The sequence below is a fragment of the Elephantulus edwardii genome, unplaced genomic scaffold (assembly GCF_000299155.1).
Source record: "Elephantulus edwardii isolate Elephantulus edwardi_28Jun2011 unplaced genomic scaffold, EleEdw1.0 scaffold00062, whole genome shotgun sequence".
Taxonomy (NCBI): Eukaryota; Metazoa; Chordata; class Mammalia; order Macroscelidea; family Macroscelididae; genus Elephantulus; species Elephantulus edwardii.
Window position 1 is genome coordinate 1220880 of NW_006399812.1, and position 26922 is coordinate 1247801.

A 26922-nucleotide genomic window follows, 5' to 3' on the forward strand; every position below is an offset into this window, starting at 1 on the left:
CTGTACGTCTGCTTTGGATTGTGTGTGTATTTACTCTTTAATTCATAGTAACTTCTCATGTTATGGAACTGATTTGCATTGAATACAAACTGTAGATAAAAAGAAATTGTGGAAAGGTGGGAGGGAGGATTTCCCCCATTCATATACATACATTTTACACATTCCAGTGAATGCTTTTTATCCATAAGAGTACGTGGGACCCTTCACCTGCGGAACTAAGGACTCACAGAGTTGGATACTTGTAAGAACCTTTGGCCATTATCTACCTAGACCCATTCTGTTCTGCTAATCAGTGATGGACTCTTCCAAGTTTACTTAATTTTAATACAGATGTCAGTAAGGGAAGTGAATTCTTTAGTTTCTTTCAACCTCTGGAGTGAGGTAAAGTCACACTTTTGCTCCAGTAATTCTATCCACCTTGTCAAACACCTCTGCATAGTCAATAAACTACAAATAAACATCTTTCCGGTATTTTTTTTTTTTTTTGCTTTCAGCCAAGACCCATCTGACATCTACAGTGATATTCCATATGCCACAGTCTCTTCAAAATTCAGTCAACTGTTAATGTACTGTTTCAGTAATTAAAGAATAATCTTCAGCAAGATTTGACTTGCATGTTATATTAATGATTTTATTCAATATTTTCCAGTCTATCTTTTTTTTTGGAGTGGGGACAAACATGGATCCCCCCCCCCCCCCCCCGCCAGTCAACTGACTAATTTTTTGTGTTCCAAATTTCTTGACAGAGGCTAGTGAGCCAGGACTGCCTCTGTTTGTTGAAACAAGCCAACTGGTATTCTATCTTCAGCTTGAACTTCTTCCTTCATCACATTTGCTCTTGTTCGTATGCTACTTCCAGAAACTGTTCCATGTTGATGAGCACTTCTTGGTATACGGTCTGTATTTTCCTCCCTTCTTTTTTGATGCTTTCTGCATCATTCACAATTTTGTGCATAGAATCCTTCAGTATTGCAACTTAATTAGCTTGAGTAATATCAAATGTGTTCTTCATTTTTGGTTTTCTAACTTGAGCCATCTGTGTTTTATAAATCATGCAAAGGCATTTGATTGTGGGGTTCGTAAGAAATTGAGAACAATGAAAAGAATGAGAATCCGGAACATGTAATTGTGCTCATGCAAAACTTAGACAAAGACTAAGAAACTGCTGTTCAAACAGAACAAGGGAACACTGCTGTTGTTAACGCAAAGAGACCCTATGCACAACAGCCCTAAACGCTCCTTTATAACTTGCCAATCTTACTGTCTCTGACACGCCTAATCCCACTTCCCCAGTCACTGAATCAATCCATCTCATTGAGCGCCTTCCTCTCCTATGGTGTCCCTCCACCATCCCAGGCATAATGTCCCTCTCCAAGGACTGGCCCTCCTTGCAACATGTCCAAAGTATGTCAGACGGAGCTTCAGAATTCTTGCCACCAAGAAGCAGCAGTCCATGGTATATTCCATACTCTTCTCCAGCACCACAGCTCAAAGGTATCAACCCTCCTTCTATCATCCCTAGTCACTTTCCAGCTCTCTGATGTAAAGGCAAAGACTATGACCTGTATCAGGTGCACCTTAGTCTCCAGACTGACATCATTGCTTCTCAGTAATTTGGAGAGGTCTCTGACAGCAGACTTTCCCAATGCAATTCATCTTTTAATTTCCTGGCTGCTGGTACCAAGAGTATTGAACGTAGAGCCAAGCAAACTGAACCTGTCAACAATCTCAATCTCCTCATCATCCATCATGATGCTGTCAATCAGCCCAGTGGTGAGAATCTTTGTTTTCTTGATATTGAGCTTCAATTCATATTGAAGGCTGCAGTCCTTAACCCTCCACAGTTACAGCAAGCAGGGTTGTGTTATCTGCATAATGGAGGTTGTTGATGAGTCTACCTCCAATCCTGATGCCATACTTCTCCTCATAGAGCCCAGCCTCCCAAATAAACTGTTCTGCATATAGATTGAAAAGATATGGAGATAGAATACATCCTTGACACACATCCTTCCCAATATTGAACCATGCAGTGTTTCCTTGCTCTGTTCTAACGACTGCCTCCTGGTCCAAGTATAAGTTTTGCATCAGCACAATCAAGTGTTCTGGGACTCCCATTCCCAGTTTGTTGTGATCCACACAGTCAAATGCCTTTGCATAGTCAATGAAACACAGATAGACATTCCTCTGGTACTCTCTGCTTTCAGCCAAGATCCATCTAACATGAGCTATAACATCTCTAGTGCCATGGCCTCTTCTAAGCCCAGCCTGCACTTCAGGCGATTCTCTGTTGATGTGCTAGTCCAGTAATTTTTAGATGATCTTCAGTAAAATCTTGTTTGCATGTGGTATCAATGATATTGTTCAGTAATTTCCACACTCCCTTGTGTCACCTTTCTTTGGAATGGGAACAAATATAGATGTCTTCCAGTCAGTAGGCCAGGTGGTTGTCCTCCAGATTTCTTGGCACAACTTGGTGAGCACATCCAGGGCAGCATCTGTGTGCCGATATGCCAATAAGTATGCCATCGCCTTGTTTTTTGCCAATTCTTTCAGAGAATCTTGAACTTCTTTCTTCACCACCACAGGCTCTTGCTCATACATTGTTTCATGAAATTCTTCTGTGTCAGCCAATTCCTTTTGGTACAACGAGTCTGTATACTCTTTCCACCGTCTTTTACTATTTCCTGGATCATTTAATATTCTGCCCAAAGAATCCTTAAGTATTGCAATTCAAGGTTTGAATTTGTTCTTCAGTTCCTTCAGCTTTAAAAATGTTGAGCAAGTTCGGCTTTTTTGATTTTCTGACTCCAGCTCCTTCCATATTTCATTGTAATACTTTTCTTTGTCTTCCTGCACTGCCCTCTGGAATCTTCTGTTCAATTCCTTAATATCTGGATTTCTTCCCTTTGCCTTGTCTTCTCTGAGCTCCAGTGCAATATTTTGAGTTTCTTCTGACATCCATATTGGTCTTTTCTTCCTTCTGTCTTTGCAATGACCTTTTGCATTCTTCCTGGATGATATTCTTGATATCCTCCTACAGCTCATCTAGTCTTCGCTCAATAATGTCCAAGGCCTCAAACCTGTTTGTGAGATGGTTTTGAAATTCAAGCGGGATAGACTCATGGTACTGTGGACTTGATTTAACTTTCCTCAGCTTCAGCTTGGACTTGCATATGAGTAGCTTGTGGTCTATTCCACAATCAGTACCAGGCCTTCTCCACAGATTCTTTCCACACAATTTAAAATTATGAAAGGTGAGTGTCCGAATTGGGTCCTTTCTCGACATCTATCCAATATGTATGCTGAGCAAATCATTCAAGAAGATGGACTGTATAAAGAATGCAGCATCAGGATTGAAGGAAGACTTATTAACAACTTGCATTATGCAGATAACACAAACTTGCTTACTGAAAGTGAAGAGTACTTGAAACACTTGCTGTAAAAGAAAAATAACTCTACATTTTCCAATATGGATTGCATATCAACATTAAGGAAATGAAAATCTTCACACTGGATGAATTGGCATTATCATTATAAATGAAGAAGACTCAAGTTTTCAATGATTTCATCTTACCTGGATTCATTATCAACACTCAGGGAAGCAGCAGTCAAGATATCAAACATATTTGTCCTAGAAACATCTGCTGCCACAGATCTCTCCAAAGGACTAAAGGAACAAGGAGGTCGGCTTAAAGACCTCATTATGTACCTGATCTGAGCTGTGATATTTTCAATTACTTCCTCTATGTGGAAGTTGGACAATGAATAAAGACGAAGAAGAAAAATTGATATTATTGTATTGACTTATTGTACTGGAGAAGAGTACTGACTAACCCATGGATTGAAGAAAAAGAATAAGTCAGTTTAGAAGGAAGGGCAACCAGGGTGCTCCTCAGAGGCAAGGAGGGTGAAACTTCTTCTCGTATACTTTGGCCATGCTCTCAGAAGGGTTCAGTCCTTGCTGAAAGACATGATGATGGGAAAGGTAGTGGGTCAGAAAAAACAGAGGAAGACCCTCAACAAGATGGATCGGCACAGTGACTATAACGACAGGTATACTAAAAACGGTGAGGATAGTGTAGGACAGAGCAAGGTTCTGATCTGTTGTTCACAGGTGTGCCATGAGGTTTAGTTGACTTGATGGCACCCAACAACAACAACAACAACAAAACAGTGACAATAACAGTTCTATCTTTTGAGACTATAGACAAGAGGGTGAACTGGCTGACATCTGTGAAGTACCTGACTTTGCAGGCCTTTTTCTTCAACACTTTAGATTTTTATTAGAGGACTTTTTCAAACATTCCTGTAGTATTTCACAGGTTAGACTGGTAACCCAAAGGCCACTGGTTGGAATCCACCAGTTGCTCTGTAGAAAAAGACAGACAAACAAAATATAATTTGCAGCCCTGGAAACCCCATGGAGGGTCACTATATGTCAGAATTGACTCAATGGCAGTCAGTTAACATTTCTTAGTCCTACTGTTGGTTTTGTTTTGTTTTTTTAATATGTTGTTGATTGCCTTTGAGTCAAGCACAACTCAGAGTGACCCTATGAACAAAAGACCCGAAGCTCCTCTACAACTATCAACAGTTATAGAGTTTCCAGAGGCATGTTGTCTAGGAAGTGGATGTAACTCCTACTTCCAAATTTTCCCATATTTAAAAAAAAATTATATTTCCTTTATTTTTTTAATATGTTGTTGTTGTTATGTGCCGTCAAGTTGTTTCCAACTCATAGCGACCCTATGCACAACAGCCCTAAACCCTGCTTTATCCTGCGCCAACCGTACCGCCTCTGACACCCCTATCCTGATTACCCCAGTCACCGAATCAATCCATCTCATAGAGGGTCTTCCCCTCCTGCGCTGTCCCTCCACCCTCCCAAGCATGATGTCCCTCTCCAAGGACCTGTCCCTCCTGGCAACATGTCCAGGAGTGATTAATTTCTAATAAAGCTCTGATAAGTTCCAAATATCAAGCTAATTGTTTTCTAGATATTATGCTATCATGAAAACAATGAACTTTAAAATTAAACGCATTGCAATTGATCTGATGTTGACTTCTAGCAACCTTCCCTTTAGTTTCTGAGGCTGCAAATCTGAATTGGGTGGAGACTGCCTGACTGTCTCAGCTTTCTCCTGAGAAGGAGCCCGTGGGCCAACCTCTCACCTGGTCACTGATTTTGCGTTGGAACTAATTCATAGTTGACCCTCTTGTGGGCTTTTGGAAACTGAAAATCACACAGGAGACTGTCGATCTTTCTCCTGTGAAGTAGCTGATGGATGTGAACCACCAGTGACATCACCTACTACACTACCAAGGCTCCTTCAAATAACAACCATTATCTAACAGGGAACAGGCATTTTACATAATATTAATGTCAGTGATACTTTTGAAGAAAGAACTTTTCAAATGTTCTTCTAACCTAGCTTCATTTGTAATAATACCAAACTTTTTATTGTACAATGTGCACACCTAATTTACCATTTTCTGTTTTACTTTGCTTTTATCTACATCCCCCTTCATTTAGGATGAAAATGATCTCATTTATTTATGAGCACTACTTTAAATCTTCATTTATTCTTTAGGGTGATTGTTACTTGCTTCAGTTGAGGGTCACCTACAAATTAAAAAACTCTGAGATTTTTCTACAGGCCCATGCTACAGAGATTTGCCCTCACTGCTGGGTAAGTCCAGACTGAACAAGCACTGTTGTTCTTGTGCGCCCTCGAGTTGGAACTGACCCACACTTGATCTTCTGGAAGGTTTTCAGAGGTAGTTAATCTCATGAGAGGAACCCTTCTAAATTCATTTTCACTGAATCCTGAAAAGCTCCATGTGCTCTTTTTCCTCTAGAATTTTTCTAGTCTCAGTAATAATCTGGTTGCATCTTGACTTAATCCTTCATTTTAGGCAGTATCTTCATTATTTGTTCTTCCTCAGTGGCTCTTCGCTCTAAAGGAATGCACACAGGAATTCTCAGAGAGCTGCTGAATGGAACAGCTATTAAGAGTTTGGATTTCAAGATCTGGATTCTGAGTTTAAGTCTCAACCTTCTCACTTCAAGGTATTAAAAAGTAGTAATTCTAATTGACCTCTTTTTGTCTATAAAGTGGGACAGTGATAGAACGGTTGTAAAATTAAAAGGATATAAAATATTTATATAAAGAAAATAATTGTTAGAAGACTTAATGAAACAAACATATTAAGCACAAGATTAGTGTCTGGTGTACAGTAAGTGCTCAAAACATGATAATTGTTATTTTCATCAGGTAGAAAAGCAACTGCAAAAATATTCTTACACTTTATGTATTTTTTAAAATTGTGATTTGAATGAAAGTTTACAAAGCAAATGGATCCCCCATCAATCACTCATGCACGTTCTGTTCCACGACACTAATCACAATACATACAATGTCTGATCATCAATTCATTCCACATTGCCCTCCCCCTTATCCATCCCTATAAATGTTCATTTTCTATCAATTATCCAGAACCACGATGTCCTATCAGGCAATGATTATCTAAAATATCTAAAGATTATTCTCCTTCTTTTAAAGGAAGCTCGCTAGTCTTCTTCAGGAAATGGGTCTCTTCTGAGACTTTTCCAACTTTATAAGTTAAGCCTATAAACCATCTTTAAATAACTCAGTGATTGATGGAATGATATAGAAAATAGGGATATACTGCCATCACTGAAGACAAGTATGTCCTACCAAGCCATGAATATGAACATTCCCCAGTGCTTCTTATAGGTTATCTTCTTACGTTTGCTCCCATGGGATCCATACTTTCTGGCTGTTTTAGTTAGAGTCTCTTCTCTTTCTTTCTTTTTTTTTTTTTTTGGCATCTGTGTACTTCTGGATCCACCTACCTGGCTCCTGAATCATTCTGGCTGTTCTGACCTTACCACTCAACAAACAGTAAGAGCCCAGCTTTTCTACTTGATTCTGACTCATGGCTTTGCTTTTTCTCCTGAAGCCCACTCACCTCTCAGATTGGTAAATGGGAAAGTGCCAACAAAAAAAAAAACAAAGCAAACAATCAAGACTCTTTTTGAGCTATAAAATGGTGAACCTATCCTTGTTGTAAATGTCAGGCAAATCTAAGCATTACAAGTTTCTGTTCTTTACTCATAAAAATTCCGTTCTTGCCAAGTCATAGCAGAATCACAGTTAGAGGGCTTGTTAAGAGGCTCAAGTTTATCACTCTGCACTCCTAACAGAGGTCTCTGCAACCTCAGATGTTCTTTATCTCTGCGCTTTCTAGGTCAAAAGGCAAATGACTGTCTGTTTTGTTCAGAGACAGGAACATGAGCGGATGTTTCAAGCATTCACTGGTCTCACATAACTAAAGGACCTAACAGTAATTCCTCATGCAACTTGGCTATTTTTATATATGCTATCAGAAATACAGTATTGAATTATGGGAAGAGATGGGGGATGTGGGAAGAGGATGGCTCTTTCAGAAATGAATAAAGAGAACTTTAATGGCCATATCAAATCAAATTAACAAAATTGGCATCTATGGAAAGTGATTTTTAAACAAAACTAAATGTAGGATGTGAGCATTTTTTCAACGTATTTTGTATGTTCCTTTGTATGCCTTAAACATAATTATATTATTAAGAATTTTTTAAAAAGCAATCTGTAACAACACTCTCATAAAATAATCCATAAAAATAAAAGGAACTATCAGATAGTTTATATTCCAGTAGCATAAAATTTTACCTAGTCTTGCAAATTCCTCAAGAGAAAAGAATTTATTCATATTTTACCCTTTTCAGTTCTCTAGGATGCCTCCAGATGGCATTCAAACCCTTTCCGCAAATGGGGAGAGAGTGGTTAGATAATGAACACTGCATTAGAACAGATGAGAGGAAGAACTGTCCGAAAGGAATACATGATTATGCATCATATGTTTGAGAACAATCAGGAACAAGGGGTGCATTGCAGGGTGGTCTGGGAGAGAGGCAGGGAAGGGGGAGGGGAAAAATGTGTGTAAAAATGAATAAATAAAAGGACCCCTAATATAAAACCAAAATAAAAACAAACCAAAACCCAACCCTTTCCCCATTACAGTTTGCCACACAAAAATTTTACAACACTAGTAATTATGGTAGCTATTAAAGACCTGTAGCATTCATTATATCAACAGAAACCAGGACAATGAAATGGGAGGGGTTTTGATAATATCTTTACAGAGACAAACATATTATTTTCATGTTTCGTATCAAAATCTCCTGTGCAAACCAAAGGACTTTTTGGGGGCTGAGAAATAGATTTTGGACAAGATAACACATCTAGAAATATCTACAAACAGATGATGATTTCTAGTGGAGAGCACTTTATATGCTTAGTAACAGGAACCCTGGTTCTTAGATAAACAAATTCACAAAGCTCTCCTCTAATGAGAAAACCTCTCTCATCCTTGAGAAGAAAGAAAAAGAAAATATTCTAGAGGCATAAACTAGGTGCTGGAGAATAGACAGAAAATAATTTGATACTTTATGAATGACTTATTTAGACTCTATCAACTTGGCACTAAATTCATCATTAAAACATGGATTTTTGATTAGTGACAGAAAAAAGAGAAAACATTCAATGAGGAACTCAGAGTGGGCAAATACTAGGTTTTTTCCTCACATATTTTTCAAACAGATTTTATTAATTAAAAAATACTGACCAAGTGAAGACCTCTAGAGGTACCAATCAATGTGTTTTTCATGTAATTCTGAGGTGAGGTTATAGATGGCAGATTTTTAAAAGTGTGTGGGAGAGGCCATCTCCTAGATTCTGTGTGAAGTTCTGCATTTGTACAGAAAATCTTCAATTTAATTCTGAAAGGTTTATTTTTTTCCTTTCTCATATCCTACCTTCAAATTTCAAGACACTTCTACATTTACAAAAAAACAGTACTTGCAGTTGGAAGATCCCTCAATCATAATAATAACACATGAGAAAGAACTGAAAATGCATCTGCATCCCAAAGCATTTAAAAGACATTATCACCAGAAGGAGAACCCATCTACTCTCTTCCATTATTGCTACTACAAGATATCTGCCCGGTTTCACATTACAAGGCATATTAAAGAACAATCCTCATGGACACACAAAGAAACTTACGATGTATTTGATGTAGCATTGTCTGGACTCTCTGGCTCGGCATCACCTTTCTCTTAAAAAAGAAGCAAAAGAAAAATACCAACATGTGAGTGTTGCAGTCTTTAAAACTGAATAAAGATTAAATACATTTCCATGTTCATATTAACAATCTTACAAAATGTGCAGCAGGAGGCTTTTAAAACAATTTTATTGTCTGGAAATTGGATTTGCAAAATGATTTCTTCTATGTGATACAATTGCCTGGGCACGAGTTTGTGAGTAGGTGCTAAAGGGCTATTTACAAACAACCAGAGGCTCAGAGTGGAGACCTTGCCAAAAGAGGAATCTGTCACAGATGGAACTCATTTAGGAGCTCTAGTGGAGCAGTGGTTAAAGTGTCTGTCTCTTTAACAGAAAGGTTGGTGGTTTAAAGTCACTCGGTTCTGTAAGGGAGAAGAGACGAAGTAGTTTGCTTCTGTAAAGATTGGAAATCCTACTAAACAGCGCACTCTGTCCTGTAAGGTCACTATAAGCTAGTATTGACTTGGTGGGAGTGGGCACTGTATGGCTTTCATGGAACCTGTTTCCTTCCACTCCATTTTAAAGGAACTTAAACTCTGTTTGCATTTCTCACCCAAGACACTTCAAACTCAGATATCATCTTGTGGTGGCTTAGTGGTTAGGATCTGTGTAGTCAACCCAAAGGCAGGCTGTTCAAATCTACCGGCAGCTCAGAGGGAGAAAGATAGTCTCCTCGCATGTGATTTACAGCCTCTGAATCTTCTGGAGGGTCTGTTATGAGTTGGTTCTGACTTGCTGGCATGTAACAATAGCAGCAACGCAAGCTAAACCAGCTCAGGCTGAATCCAAACTTGCAAGAGAGAATTTTACATAAGCCTGAGATTATATCACATATTACAAGACTTCTAAGAATCACACCTGATGGATTGGGTCGCAGTTAAAATCCTGGCAGTTTGGGAATCCCGTATTTGTGCAGAATAAGCTATAAGCCAGACATCTTATCTATCTGAAAGGCTAAAAGAAATGTTTCTCTAATCTGTAGTCCAAGAGTTTAATGTGCTTTGGTTAAGGGAACCTGGAACTAATTCACTTTTTGGAGTTTTAAATGGCAGATTTCTTTTGCAATAGAAATGACACAATTGAGAACCTCAATAAAATGTGGTTTGCACCAAGTGTCCCTCTCCTGTAAGAAGCTTCTTCTCATTTCTGAGAGGCTAAGGGAGGGAAGGGCCATTCTTGAGAATGTGAGTCAGCCTGGGCTACTCATGGTTGTTCAGCATTAGAGGCTGAATGAAGTCCTCAGTTGATGCAAATGGTTAAGCACCAGTTCCACTACTAGTTGAAAGGTTGGCACTTCGAACCCACCTAGAGCTACTTTGGGAGACAGACATGGTTAACCTGCTTCTGAAAGGTCGCAGCCTTGAGAGACCTGTGGAGCTGTTCTACTCTGTCAAGCTGGAATCAAGTGGGTGGCTCCCAACAGTAAAAGCACCAGAAAAACAGACCCTAGAAAATGAGGTGGAATGCAAACAATGGGCAGGATGGCCACAACTTATTTTGAGCTCTTTCAAGCCAGGCCTGGCAGTCTCATTGAATCCTTGGGATTACAAGTAGGGCCTCAGCCTATGTCCTATCCCATAGCCCCTTTCATTACTGGCAGACATTAGCTAGTGGTCACCTATTCTCAAGAGTAACCCCTCCTCTACAAGGTGAATGTCTTCCTAACTGAACTCAAAGTTAATTTTGCCGTCTCTTTTCTTTTTACTATAGGAAGCTAAACACTTCTGGAAAAAGGAAGACACAGTACTGGCAAACTGACCTCAGACCCTAAGCCTGAGGAGTACCTATACGGAATCAGAGTAAGCACAAATCAGTCATGTGATCACAATAGTGGGCCAGTTCAGACGAAAGCAGGAAGCCATATAATCAATTTTAACTGCCATGATAGCAAGTATCGATTCAGCAGAAAGCCACAAGCCCTATGAAATTACACTGAAATTAAAGCAAAGGCAGCAAACAAAGAAATTTTCTTTCTACTCATACTCTGACATTTTGTCTTCCAGACTTAATCTGCCATGGATTCACTTAAGATCTATGTAAGGCCTGGTCAGTGGACTGGGCTTCAGCAGTGGAAAATGACCTAATTTACTCCTCTGCAGACCCATTTTGCTACCAAGCAATCACAATTCCTCCCATAATTCCCAGGATGGGAGCTATGACACCTGTTATAAAACTAAAGGGAGGTGTGGGTTTTTTTCCAAACACATTGATCACTGCGCCCATTTAGTTTGGGAGAAATCGGTTCATGTGCCCCACTGCTGGGCATCAGCAGCCAGAGCATGGGCAATTGGAGCGAAGAAAGCAAAACAGCACACGAGGCAGTGGTAGGCGGCATGAGATACTTCCCAACTGAGATTGGAAAACAGGAAATCAATAATAAAAATGAAGACATTGGCTATCTGAATAAATGTTTTACCTTGACCAACAAGTCTACCAAGTAACCCACAAGTGGTGAGCACGCCAGCCTCAGTGCACATGGGGTCTGGAGTCTGGTCTCAATGGCTGGATTCAGCGCAGGGACCAAGCTGCAGTGGACTACCCCTGCTCTTAGTACTCATGTTCTGGCAACAGGAAAAACAGAATGAGTTCTGGTGCAGAGGAAAGAGACGATGGGGCCAGACAGGTCATTTGAGTCTGAGCGTGCTACTTCTGTGCTGAGAATGAGTTCACCTTTCTGTGGGGAATGCCAGGTCAGAAGGGAGAATTATTTCTGTTCCACTAAATTCTTCCCATCATACAATTTAAGTGAACGTGAAACGTGAGTGCATCAGCCATGAAGAAGCACAGCCTCTTTATCAGGACCCAAGGAAAAATGATGAACGTAAGCTTGGAAATTCTGAAGGGATTTTCAGTTGGGAGCACAGAAGGTTCCTCACTGAAGAGGATAGTTTGGGGGTCCAGTTACTTCAGAGTGCCAGTGCAGTGTTCAAGTAGGGGCTAAGCTGGTAACACGAAGACTTGCACTCGGAACTGACCAGCAGTTCTACACCGGGACGATGTGACAGTTTGCTTCAGTTAAGACTGTAGCCTTGGAACCCTATGGGACATTTCTACTTTGTCCTGTGAGCTTCTAACTGTGAATCCTAATTGACTCAATGGTGGATCTTTCCCCCGCCCCAGATGACTATCACACTGATGTCTTTGTAGGGGAACCTGCATTAAACTTAAGGAACCCTGACGGCATAGTGTACTCTGTGTTGGGCAGCTAATGGAAAGGTCAGCAGTTCAAATTCTCTGTGGAAGGAAGAAGGGCAGTTTCTTCCCATAAAGATTTATTTACACCCCCAGAAACCCAGTGGAGGGTCTCTATGTGTTAGATTCAGCTCAATAGCAGTGGATTAGGTAATGGGTTCACTGACTATTAAGAAGCTGGAAACAAACCAGCCAAGGAAATTCTGCACACAGAACTACACAATTACAGAGAGGACTCTGGAAAAAAAAATTACTCATAGGAACACACACACACACACACACACACAGCGTGTTGTTAGGTGCTATCAAGTGGAATATGACTCATAGCTACTCCTATGAACTACACGTTAAAAACTTTGTCTATCTACCTATCTACAAATACTATACATATATACATACATATACTTCCATTCTATACGTGCTGCTCATAGTACTTTACACTAGGTGCTTAGTATATTTCTTCTGTTCTGATTACAGATCTTATTAATACAGATTCCAGAGCTTTAGTGCAAGAGGAGTAAGGTGCACTTACCACTGAAATAAATGAATCATATGAGGAACAAAATAATCTGATGCTTCCAGTAGTGGACTAATGAAAAAGAATTACAATAGTCTAATTTTTAATTTAACAAATGAAATACACTGTGGAGTTAGATGTTAGAGTCTCTGTGTGGTAAGCATAAAGGAAAATAATACCTAATTCATGTCCTTTCAGCCCTTAAAATGACTGAAGTACCAGAGTCTTTAATTTCTCATCACAGTGCTATGAGGTGAAAAAGCGTTTTGAAAAGGGAATCAAATGGGATCTGTATCAGGCTGAATTCTGCTACACAGACAGTTTTTGAAACACTACAATGATTTAAAAATTTTTATGAATATAATCCATGTACAAAGTAAACAGGTTTGACTAAGCTGAGAAAAAGTAGATTTTTCATTGCTTCTGCTTTTATTGCTAGTTGTCCAATTATTATTACAAATGATACAATTGTGTTTTCATTTCTATACTTATCAGTAAGAAAAACAAAAATGAAAAACCAAATCCACTGCTGTTGAGTTGATTCTGAGGCGTGGTCACAGCATGTGTATTGAGTAGAACTGTGCTCCACAGGACTTTCAATGGTTTTTGGAAACAAATTACCAGATCCTTCTTCTGAGGTACCTCTGAGTGGACTAAAAACATAAACCTTCTGGTTATAAGTATTTCAACAGTTTGGACCACAAGGGGCCCCTTATCAATATTTGATGGTAGATGACATAACCTTGCTTGCTCAAAATGAGGTGGGTTTGAAGAACTTGCTGCACAAGACCAAAGACTACCGCCTTAAATATGATTGCATCTCAGTGTCAAGAAAACAAAAATTCTCACCACTATCCCTATAGGCAGCATCATGACAGATGGAGAAGAGACTGAAACTGTCAACGACTTCATCTTACTTGGATCCACAATCAATACACTTAGTACCAGCAGTCAGGAGGTTAGGAGAAGCATGGAATTCACAAGATTATTGAGAAGCAATGGTGTTAGTTTGAGGACAAGATGCTCCTGACTCAGGCAATGATCTTTTCAATCACTTGCTATACTGCTGAAAGCTGGACAGCAAATCAGGATGACAGAGAACTGATGCCTTTTAACTCTGGTGTTGGAGAAGAGTACTAAATAACCCATGGACTGCCAAAAGAACAAACAGAAATGTCCTAGAGAAGGTGCAGCCACAGTCCTCCTTGGAGGCAAATATGATAAAGCGTCCTCTCACATACTTCGGGCATGTTGCTAGAAAAGGCAATTCCTTAGAGAAGGACATCAAGCTTGGGAACGTGGAGGGACAGTGAAAGAGAGAAAGACCCTCAAATGGGTGGACTGACACAGGGACTATGGCAACGAGGTCAAGTGTGTCAAAGATTGTTGAGGATAGTACAAGGTAGTATTGGGTTCAGATCTGTTGCTCATAGGGTTGCTTAAGTTGTACTTGATGGAACCTAACAACAACAACAACAACAACAACAACAATAATTTCTATTCAATATTACATGGTATCTACTGACAGAAAAAAGAATTGATGCCTTTGAACTGTGGTGTTGGAGAAGAGTCCCATGGACTGTTAAAAGAACAGATTTGTCTTAGAGAAGGTGTAGCTACAGTTCTCCTTGGAGGCAAAAGTAATGAAGCTTAGTGTTCCATACTTTGGCCATGTTGCTAGTATATCTAGCTAGCATGCCTACAGTCCTCCGCTCTACTAACTGAGCTGTCAAAGGACTTGGGCATGTTGCTAGAAAAGGCTATTCATTGGAGAGGGGCATCATGCTTGGGAAGGTAGAAGACAGGCAAAGGAGAGGAAGACCCTCACCCTGGTAGATTGACCAGTAACTGCAGCTTAATATAAATATGTGAGAAACTGTGAGGATGGTTCAAGATGGGATAAGGTTAGGATTTGTTGTTCATTGAGTTGCTATAGTCATACTCGACTCAATGACACCATGCAGTAACACAAAATGACTCATAATATGAAAGGTAAATGATTAGTTACACTACCTCTGCTCCTCACTCATCCAATTTTTAATTTTTCTTGCACTGCCAACCCAAAGGCTGGTGGTTCAAATCCACCAATGGTTCTGAGGGAGGAAGATCGTTGTGATTATTATAGTCTCTGAAAATCTGCTTGAAGGTCAGTTGAGTCAATTCCAACTCAATGGCACATAACAAACTACTGCAACAAGTGGGTATTTATAACTTTAAATAGATGGAATCTTTTTCCACCCTTCAATGGCCTCTTTTCTTCTATACTTATTAAGCTATTCTTTCCCTCCACCTTTCCCCTCCAGACTCTCTACCACTGACTTCTTCAGCCTTTTCTTTTGCAAAACCAAGAGTTAAAATAGTTAAATTCTGCTTAGTAATTATTAAAGAATTATCCTCATTAATAACAATTGAATAAATTGTCCATATGTCTCCTAGAACAGTTACAAACAAATCATCAGAATATATAAGAGGGGCTCTGGTGGCCTAGTGGGTAAGGAGACATCTGCCAACTCAGAGGTCAGTCCTTCAAATATACCAGCTGCTCCATGAGAGACAGATGGGCAATCTCCTTCTATGAGATTTATTGCCTCTGAAAACTTGCGGGAAGCTCAGCTATGAGTTCATTCTGATTCAGTGGCAATGAGTTAGATGAGTTCAATGAGTTCTATGTGTGTGTTTCTACGCGTGTGCCCAATACACACACACACATACAATTTGACAAATCTGTGAAAACACCTTCTAAGCCAATTAATGGAGCACTGTTGGCACAACATCTTAGAATCCTGTTCTCTGTCAGAATGTGTCTTCTTCCTGCCTTTCCTACCAGTTACTAGTATATGGCATTTTGTGTGACCTTGTTCCTTTTCTTGGCAGTTTTTACAGCACAAGAGTGTATTAGTGAATAAAAGTATTTTTAATATTTTCATGTTTTTTATTTTATATGAATGGACTCATACTTTATACATTCTTCTGAAACTGATTTGTGTCACTCAATATTGTGATATTTAGACTCAGCTAATGGTGCATGTTCCTTCAATCACTCTCACTGTTGTGCAATATCTTAACAAAAGCCAACCAACCAATCCATTGTCATGGTGTTGATTCTGACTCCTAGCAACCCCACAGGACAGAATCAAACAGTGGAAGAAGCATCAAAAGAAAATGGTCATATCAAAGACAACTGGCTGACACTGAACCATTTCAGCAAGCAGTATCCAACCAAGAACCAATAGCATGCAATTAAGAACCAATAGTATCCAATCAAGAACCAATAGCAATGAAGAAAGACAAGTTCAATCTTTCTTTATTCAAGTCATGGATTAAGAATCTAAAGCAAACACAAGACCTAGTATGGGAAATGCTAGTGGGACCAGTTATCCTGAGTTTCAAATGTACTAGCATCTATAGAGAAGTTTCAGATGTTTAAGCAATGATATGATCCTTATATAGATGTGTTCGATTGTGGGGCAAAGACTGACTTGAAGAAAAGACCAACAAATCTTTAAAAAGATCCCACCCTTAGGAAAGAGAAATCCAATAAAAAATTTCACAAGACAATGAGATGCCAGAGGCTTTTGTACCACACAAGGGAGGTGCCACTTCGTACGGCACAGAGGATGCGTCCACTGAATGGCAGCATACGCATACGAATATTACAACACGCTATTAAAATAATGTCAGATGCATGGAAGCTCTTAGCCCATAACTCTTAGACAAGGATTCAATCTCTCAGTGAAATGACAGAAGGACATTTTTTTTGGAGTAGAATTGGTAGAATGGAACGCCCATTGGTTTTTGAGCAGACATCCTGAGTTAAAATCTGAGCTTTTATTCTTTAGCCCTGTAACTCCAGTCTTATTACTTAACCTCAGAATTACATTTATATTATATGTATTGCATGTAATGTTTGGATAATATTGCATATCTTCATCTTATATATGCTGTTGTTGCTGTTGTGTACCACTGAGTCAGAACCAACCGATAGCTATCCCAGCGGTGGGTATTTAGAGGCAATTAATAGCATGGGAGATTGCTCGTCTTTCCCCTGTGGGGAAGCTAGTGGATTTGAAATGTGTGCCTTTGGGATTTTTTTACCTCTAGGCTACCAGCGCTCACTATATACTATATAACGATATAATATACAAAGTACCTATTACATATTTATAGGTAAACATATATAACATGTATATATATAGTATATGTACATGTATATGTATTGCTGAGTTAATAATGCCTATCACCCACAACTCATTTAAATTATATATGGCAAGTTGCTGGCATATAATAGAATCAACAACTCTTTCTTTGCTCTTCTTCCTGTCAGGAAACTTCAATCTAAAAGAATGTGCACATATTCATTAATGAAATCCTCCTTTTACCCAGAGTTAAAAAGTTCAAATGGAAAAAGTAAGCAAAGCAATATCAAGCATTTAGAATCCCTAGTCTCTGGCACAGGATGCAGGTGTTTGCAACTTCTCTCAGCTGTACGTCAACTTCTGATGCCGTTTCTTATTCCCACCTGTGTTACTGCCATTAGATTTCCACTCCTTTGGAATTCTACCTTAGTGCTGGTGCTTGTGCTCCCAGAAAATCCCAACAGATGGCATAACAAAGTGATTCTACCTGTGTATCCATATGGCACCACCATCTCCCTACACTGGCCATTCCCTAGCAGTGCATTAAAGTCTGGGGCTTCTTAACGCATTTACTCTGGTGTCTTTCCTCCCCACCCATCCAGTGGATGGATACTTAATTCTAAAACCACATCTATGAGCTCAGAGTGATTTTCATCCTCAAGCAGAGCTTTAAAATTGATAAGAGAGATGCTCTGAACCGACTGGTTGCCCATGAGACAATGAAATACTGTCTTTGAGGACATGACTTTTGACACCAGTGGGCAAGCTATGCATTGTTAAGTTGCAAGACAACATTCATACCAATCAGTTATGTCAAAGACAAAAATTAAAACACTACTTTATGGAATGACAGACTCTCCTTTCTGACAACAAAGCTCATGTGCTTTGTTCAGCACTGGATTCAGTAAGGACACTCTGTCTCTGGTTCTTGAAGTTGGTAAGGTGTGCATACTCAGAAGGTTCTAGGGCCATTTATCGTGATGTCGTTTATTAGGTATGGTTTTTGGTTTTTCATTTTTCCTCTCTCTTTTGTGCTATTAATTTTCTTTGCATTTAGAAAACTCATTAACAGCTTAATTTCTTTTCTTTCAACATATACTAAATGATATGTGGAAGGGGAAAAAATTCTCCCAGGATTGCTTTCAAAAGTCACTATTCTGTGTTTTGGTCCTTTTTCCTTGGAAAAAAGACACATGCACATTCTGAGTTACCTTGACTCTCGTTATCTATTCAGGCAGTTCTTCAACAGTTTTCACATTTTTTTCTTACTTTTCAGCATTCCCGCCCTTCACTCCATTTTAACTCATTCTCTTTTGCATGCTCCCGTCCCTCCTCAGGCTCTGCCCCATACTTAGCTATAGGAAGAAGCCTTTCTTACTTGAATTATTGTGTCCAGAGGATACAAGCTGAGAGTCCTAAAAGAACAAGAAATATCCATTAATTTTCTTATGTCAACTTTCAAAACCAAGTTTGAACATGATATATATTACTGGTCATTCAGAACACAACCACGGATCATAATCTTGACTAGCTACTTTAATGAAAAAGTTACATAATTGTGCTTGTTCAGCTTTCAGGGGACTGCACATTCTCAAACACTTCTATTTTGTGTTATTGACTTTTAATCTAACAAACTTCAACTGAATATTACTCACTTTCCATCACCTTTCTGCAAATGGTGCTGGCAACCAACCCACCAGGTATAGACACTCAACTGAACAAGCATTATTAACCTCATGTTGGTAGAAGGGAAGAACACTGAAGATTTCCATTTATCTGAAATATCAGAAAGTCAAAGCTACACCATATGTGCAGCTTAGTTAGTATTCAGGCAAGTGAAGACAGAACTTTATTTGCATTAAAATTAAAGGCTAAATGTTAGCTTGAAAATTCACCTCTTCTTGTGTCCTGAAATTCCCATTCATTGTGAAATGTAATGGTGTTTGCTAAAGTAATGAATTTATTGAAAAGGTAGTGGTTGTTCAAAGTTTTTCTCTTTTCCAATGGACTCTTTGCACTTTACCAGGCCCGATGTACTTCCACAGGGACTGGCTTCTCCTAATACCACGTCCAAGGTATGTGAGATGCCGCCTCACCACACTGATATCTCGTAACCACAGACTCTTCAATGCAGAACCCCAACAAATTGATAGAAAACTGGAATTATAATTGTTGTTTTTTGTCATGGAGTCAGAACCAACAGTTGACCATCCAGTGGGTTTTTGGAGGCAATAAACACTGGGATGAGGTTACCCATCCTCCCACAGAGCAGCTAATGGATTATAACCATGTACCTTTGGTATGGCACTGAAGCTTCTTACCACTAGGCCACCAGAGCTCCCTAGCTGTAATCACATAAGAGTTATACAAATGTATGCAATTACATATTGTTAAATATTATGTATTTTATAAATAGGAAACTTCAAATTTTATCCAATATACCGATGATATTAATACTTATTGTCATTTGTATTTTGTAGAGGAAGGAAAAAGAGTCAGAAAACAGTAAACATTACATGAAAAAAGATTAGAAGATACGTTGTATTAGAAAATAACTGCTGTCAAGAACTTCTCTGAAGTGCTGAAGGGCAAGGATATCAATTCAAAGCCTAAGGTGTGTTTGGTTCAAATCATGATATTTTTAAATGCTTCATGTGCATCTAAAAGTGAGACAGTGAATAAGGATGGAAGGATCAAGAAGAAACTATCTTAGAATTGCGAGGTTGGCAAAGAGTATTGAATATACCATGGATTAACAAAAGAAAAAACAAATCTGTCTTGGAGGAATTTCAATTGACAAGATGACTGTAACAATGGGTTTGAGCATATAAGAAACTGTAAAGATGGCACAGGATAGGGCAAGGTTCAGATATTTTGTTCATAAGAGTAATAGTCAACTTTACATACTTAACATCAACAACAAATTCAAGACAGAACATTCAGAAAAAGTATGAGCGTCTCTAATTCATTATTTGGCTATCAGAATCTGCTTCTCTGGGTTTGCTGCAGTCATTCATCAAGTGTGTGCCATTTTGATGGTCACATGCTTAAGTTTAGCTGGACTAAAAAAGGGAAGAATTTTTTGTTACTTAAAAGAAAAGTAACCTCTAGATTAATTAAAAGAAAATCTAAAGGGGATATTTATTTCCTAATGCTGGAACCAACTCATAGTCAATCTTCATTGGGTTTTCAGAGGTAGTGAATTGCATGGAGGGTGAATGGCTATCTTTCTACGAACAACAGCTAGTAGACCCAAACTGTGTACCTTTTAGTTGGCAGCACAATCCTTTACCACTAAGCTGCCAAAGATTTAAATCCTCAAGTCTCAACATTTAAACTATTCTTTGGTAATACATTCCAAATAGCTGAGAAGTTCATAGAAATCATTTTGTTGAAGACAGAAGTAAATAATTAGGCATACTGGCATGTGAGAAAGCCCCGCAACGAAGCCCTGTAATAAATGCCGTATTTCATCAAGTATAAGAAGCAATCAATATTATAGGGTGCTCCCATTATTTCTTGTTTATGAAAAAGAAAATACTGTCAATTCACTGTGTGGTGCTCAGAACTATGTGGAGCTCCAGTGGCCTAGTGGGAAGGAGCTGCACTGTTAATCTAAAGGTGCTTAGCAGGAGTAAGATGGGCAATCTCCTCCCTGTAAGTTACTGCCTTTGAAAACGTGATGGAGGGTCAGCTATGATTCAGTTCCAAGTCAACAGCATATAACATTAATTAGAAAATAAATCCTGTTTTAGAGATCCTAAAAACTGAAAATAGAATGCATTTTAGAATCAGTGAAATATCAGTACTCTTAAAGTAATGATTCCAGGGAATCATCATACTCATACTGTGAAGTTATTACTTAAAAATCTTTTTTAGGGGGACAATTGAGAACAGATGTTTTTTTAGAAGGACAGTTAAGTCTGTTCCACCTACTTCTCTCACTGTTCGTCTATCAGTCTATCATTAGGACCACAGAAGCCACAACACAGAGATACAGATTCTCTATTTTCAGGGCCCCAAGTAAATCTAATTACTTTACTGATTGTCATTGAGTCAGAACCAACTCCTAGCTGACCATCTACAGAGTTTTCAGAGGCTGTAAGTCACTTGGGAGGAGAGCCCTGTGGAGCAGCTGCTGGATTTGAACCACCCTGCCAGGAGGCTGGCAGCACAATTTCTTACCCACTAGGCCACCAGAGCATCACTTTGATTTAGCAGTACAACTCCATATAGAAAAGGACCACCTCATTTGACTGGTCTTCCCACCTCCCTAAACAATGATTTGTCTTTAAAGTTAAAAAAACATGAAATAATGTTGTTTATCATTAATTTAAATATTTACTTTGAGATATTATTTAAGAAGAAGTTTTAATCCAAACATTCGGTGGTAGTTTTTGAAGCTTGCTGGCAATTCAGAGGGATGTTTATAATAAACTTCCCAATGTCAAAGTGCTCTATTTCACACTTGCTGGCTTTCGTTTTCATTCTCGTGTATAAAGAGAAAAGTAATAGGATTCTCATTTCTGCAATGATGCTGAGATCCATCTGTAAAATGCTTTGAAAATCAACCAGCAAGAATCATTTCAGGCCAGGTCTGATTCCACCTGATTCAGCATCTTGTTGCCACGTGAAAAGCTTGTGAAATGCCATTTGGCTCAGACAGATGTCTTCAGAGGAAAGAAAAAAGTTCTACAATTTTGAGTTCTTTATTTGCATTTTTAAACTTATGAGACTGCTGAAGAAATGAAAGGAAAAGGGCAAAGCGAATTCATTTTCTTCTCTCGTGGCTGAAATACCTGATAATGGCAGCCAATTTAAGGGAGCCACGCATTCTTTTCTTCACCAAATTCAATTATGTTTGAAATATGAAGAATGAGGCAGTTTGTCTAAGGACTTGTGACTCCAAATGAAGTCCTCAGAGAATAGGAAAAAAAAAATCCAAGGTTGGTATCAACTGACTTTAACTATATATTTTGTCCTTCAATACCCAGACAAAATGGAGAAATTCTCGGAAGTATTTAGCTAATTAATTTAGAGGAACTGTTGATTCAGAATAGAATGCATGGTTAAACTGACTTTCCTTGTGAGGTCAAACTGCCCCCTTAATCTTAATAAGGGCTTCATCTCATTGTTTATTAGCTTTTGTAGAGATTTTGCCCCTCAAATTCGGTAACTAATTCTAGCACTTACATACTACCAACAGTGATGGCTTGAAACATTAATAGCCTAATTAATAAATTGCAAGGTTCTAGCTGTCAGGGATCCTAATTAATTAAGATACAGATGAAAAGAGAGGCACTGTGTGAAAATCAATAGTATGGGGATAGACACACCACTGCTCCACAAAAATGTCTCTGTCCTAGTCCCTGGGACCTGTGAATATGGCTGCTGTTGTTATGTGCTGTCAAGTCACTGCAACTCATAGTGACTCTGTGTACAAGAGTTCTGAACCCTGCTCTATCCTCAGCCAACCTTAGGGTCTCTGATATAGTTCTATTAACCTAGTCACTGAGTCAATCCATCTCATTGAGGGTCTTCCTCTCTTGCACTATCCCTCTACCCTCCCAAGTATGACTTCCCTCTCCAAGGACTGGTCCCTCCTTGCAACATCTCAAAGCATTTCAGACAGAGCTTCAGAATCCTTGCCTCCAAGGAGCAGCCTGGTTTCACACTCTCCAAGATGAACCTTTTTGTTCTACCAGCAGTCCATGGTATATTCAATACTCTTCTTTAGCACCACAGCTCAAAGGCATCAATTCTCGTCCCGCAGTCATTGTCTGCTGAAGGTGGGTGATTCTCATCTGTGGCCCTCGGCCAGGTTCAAATTGTTTTCCTGTCAAACGTTCTTGTAGGTAGTATAGCACTTGTCTGTGTGTTGCTATACAGAGGTAACTCGTGGTTGCTGTGATGCTGAAGACTGTGACAGTGATGTGCCAATCATGGTAATGGGTACCCATAGTGGACAGTGTCGTCTGGAGCTTCCCGACTAAAACAAGCCTGGAAGCAGGAGCAGCATCCACTTCTGAAATGGCTTGCCTCCGGAAACTATTTACGAACAGTGCTCAGGCTGTTCGTTCATAGGGTCGTTATGAGTTGTCTACAACTCAATGACACCAAACAACAACAACAGTCATTGTCCAGCTCTCTGACGTATAGCAAGTAATTGTGAATACCATGGCCTGTATAAATAAGGTGCTTCTTAGTTTCCAGAATGACATCATAACCTTCAGTACTCTGGAGGGTCTCTGACAGCATATAGGGAATTGCACTCTTAAAGAACAAACCTCTCTGGCAGTTCGAAGCTACTGCTGGCTTCTTGAGAGAAAGACCAGCCACCTCCTCCCATGTGATTTACAGCTTCTGACACCCTTGGCCATGAGTTGGTACTGACTCGATGGCAGTGAGTTCAGATGCGTGCCAAAAGGCATACTGTTGCTGTGACTGGGATAAAGACCTTGAGCCTGGGAGATTTGTCTATTTGCTCTACTGAAGTAACTTGGAGTTGCTGTGATGAGGAATAACTGTGCCATAGATGTGTCAAACACCATTACTGGCTACTATCATGGGCAGTGTTTGGTGGAGCTCCTAGATTGATTCAGGTTTGGAAGCAGAAGTGTCATTCACTTCCTCAGCCACATGTCTCTGGAAATATGGAGGGCCCCTGTATTTAAAAGTCAGTTTGGCTCGAGGGCCTAGTGTTATTTCATTTTGGAGGAATATTCTTCTAAGTTGTCAGTTTGCTGTACTAAGGTATCTGGGTTTGCTGTAAAGCTGAAACTTGTGCCATTGGGGGTCAAATACCATAAACCATGGTGGACAGTGCTTGGTGGAGCTCCCAGTTTTAAGAAAGGTTTGGAAGCAGGAGTGGCATCCACATCCACATGCCTCTGGAAACTGTGCACCTGGAAAAACTACGATAGTTATAGAAAGCCCTCAGGTCTTGTTCATAGAGCTGCTGTGAGTTGTGCTCCACTTGATGGTAATCAACAACAACAACAACAACAATAACACTTTTTCCCCAAGCTCCCACACTGGGAAAAACATGAGTAATTTAAAAGTTTTACTGAAACCAAATATAGTAAATACATAAAACTTAGTAATTGTTTATTATTGTAGCAATAACTTTCCAGAAAACAGAAATAAGCAAATAGCAACTGTTTATAAGAATAAACTAAATGGGCAATAAAAACTCCTACATAAATATTTTAAATATAGAATTACTATAAGATATGAAAAAAAGGAATAATGTAGAAACAGTCCAAATTCACTACCAAGAACTCAACACTCTAAGATTTTTACATTAATCCAGACATTAAATTAAATTCCAAATAATATTCCACGAGGATTGTTTTAATGGGCAACATATTCTTAAATTTATCTGGAAGAGAAAATGTTGCAATAGGCAGGACCTTTTGAAAAATAAAGACAGAGAGTTGCCTGACCACAGATGCAAACATGTTAAAAATTATCAATAGTTTAAATCAAGAGTTGGCCAACTAGCCCATCACTTAAAAAAAAATCTAGTCCATCACTTGAACGATAAAAAATATGTTTAAATATTCATAGCCTGTGAAAACCTGTTGGAGGGTCAACTAAGGATTGGTTCTAACTCAAAGGCAAAGAAAGGGAACACCATTAACTATGTGAGCAGAAATTATCAAACGGTTTTCTTCATGATTTTCCACTGAAAATATTATGAAAATATCCCATTATGTGTGTACACTACATTTCACTTATCCATTCACCAATTAAGGAGCCCTGGGTGACACAGTGATTAAGTGATCCACTGCTAACGAAAGGTCAGTGGTTTAAATCGACCTGATGCTCTATGGGAGAAAATGTTTCTGCAAATATTATAGCGCTGGAAATCCTGTGGGGAGTTCTACCTTGTCTTATGAGATCACAATTAGTCAGGACTGATTGACAGCAATGGGTTTGGCTCAGGTTTATTCATCATATGATAGACATTTGTATTATTTCCACCTTTGACCACTACTATAAATGCTGCTTTTATGAAGTCTGACATACAAGTTTTTGTGTGGACATATGTTTTCATTTTTTTTGTTATATACCTAGGAATGTAATTCCTGGGTCATATGGTGATTTTATGTTTAAATTCTAGGTTTGATCTTTTTAAAATTGGTTTTCATTCAGTCTCATTTCATTTTGTAATAATTAGAATTGTATAATGCTGTTATTTACAAAGTCCTATAGAAACCTTTCCCTTCAGCTCACCCATCCTTTCACTAATTTCTGCTCCTAATTCCTCCCCTCTTGTTCCTGCTTGTCAAACCTCTGCAATTGTTTCTATCTGTGCATAAACTGTATCTTATTTTCTTTTTCCTTCTCCTCTCCTCACCACTGTTACACACGTCCCTTTCCCAGATATTCCACTGCTGGAAATATCGCCTAAAGAAATCAGAGTTGCAGCATGAACATATGTATACGTACCTATGTTTACTGCAGCATTATTCACATGAGTAAGGAGATGGAAGTAGCTTAAGTGTCCATCAACAAATGACTAGACAGAGAAACTGCGGCACATCCATACAATGGAATAGTATGACAAACAGCTAAGAACTCACCAAATACTACACAACACAACATGGACAAGTATAGAAGAAATTATGCTGAGCGAAATAGTTCAGTCACAAAAGGGTAAATTCTGTATAGGACTACTATTATAAAAATGGGATAGTAATGAGGTAGTTGTGATGGAGGGAGAGCAGGAATAGGATGGACGGATAGATAATGTGATGAATTACAGGAATAGAAGATCAACCAGAAGGGAATGAATGATCAAATAATACATGTATTGCAATTAACAATCTGGAACGGAGTATTCATATGCAACTTTTTGAGGAACTGTCACTTTGTTTATAAAAGGAGTTGTGCTATTTATCTCTCTGGCAATACATTTAATACATGATTCTAAGTTCTCCATATATTTCTAATTTTTTCTAAATATTTATTATTTGTCTTCTGATTATAGTCATTTTAGTTTTGAAGCTGTTGTTTTATTTTGAGGGGGGAAATGATATTTCATTTGGTTTCCAAGTGTAATTTCCCTAATGATTAACGATCGGGGACATCATTTCATGTATTGAGTCGTCAATTGTAAATCTTTAGAGAAATGCCTATTAACTCCCTTCCCCACTTTAAAATTGGGTTATTTGTATTTAATTACTGAGTTGCATTAGATTTTAAAAAATATATTGTGCCCCTATCCATTCTTGTAAATAAATTACAAAGCTGAAAATATTTACTATCTGGTCTTCTACAGAAAAAAAAATACTGATTCTTGATTTAAACAAAGAGGTATTTTTAAAGAATGAGATAAATAGGGAATTTTAAATGAAATTCATGTGTTAATAGAAACTCACATGAATAAGAAATTGCTGACATGTCAAATAAGTAAAAAACCAGGAGTTAATAATCTTAAAGGGTTATAATAATCTACTATTAAGAAGACTAAAACTTGAATCCTATGTCAGATAATATATACAAAAGTTATATAAGCTAAAACAAAAACTATAAAAGGGTTAGGATAAAGTAGAACATTGTGTAAGTTGGTAAGACCCTTTCTTTCACAAGTTTGATTAAATAAGAAATGATTCATTAACATAAAAGGTACACAAATAGATGAACCAAGATGGCGGCAGAGGCAGAGACAGCGTGGTGAGCTGCGGTAGTAGCGAACCACTTAAAGCAGGGCCAGTATGGCCTTCCACAGACTTCGGGTTATTGATAATTGAACACTTAAACAGTTGATGACTGGCCCTCAGTGAAGACTGAAGCTCAACAACAGGAATTCAAGGATTCCCAAGGAGAAATGGGCCAAAGAAGATGATTACCTATGCATTGGAAAGGCCAAAGAGGACGATTA

General features: G+C 38.7%; 1 protein-coding gene across 1 annotated transcript in view; it reads right to left on the reverse strand.

Moving 5' to 3' along the window:
* Positions 1-26922, reverse strand: part of AFF3 (AF4/FMR2 family, member 3) — a 618084-nt gene that overhangs the window by 244068 nt on the left and 347094 nt on the right. The window contains exons 8-9 of the mRNA XM_006887856.1: positions 18412-18448; positions 9129-9180 (exon numbers count right to left, since the gene is read on the reverse strand). Coding sequence (XP_006887918.1) covers positions 9129-9180; positions 18412-18448 — 89 coding nt within the window. The remainder of the gene's footprint in view (positions 1-9128; positions 9181-18411; positions 18449-26922) is intronic.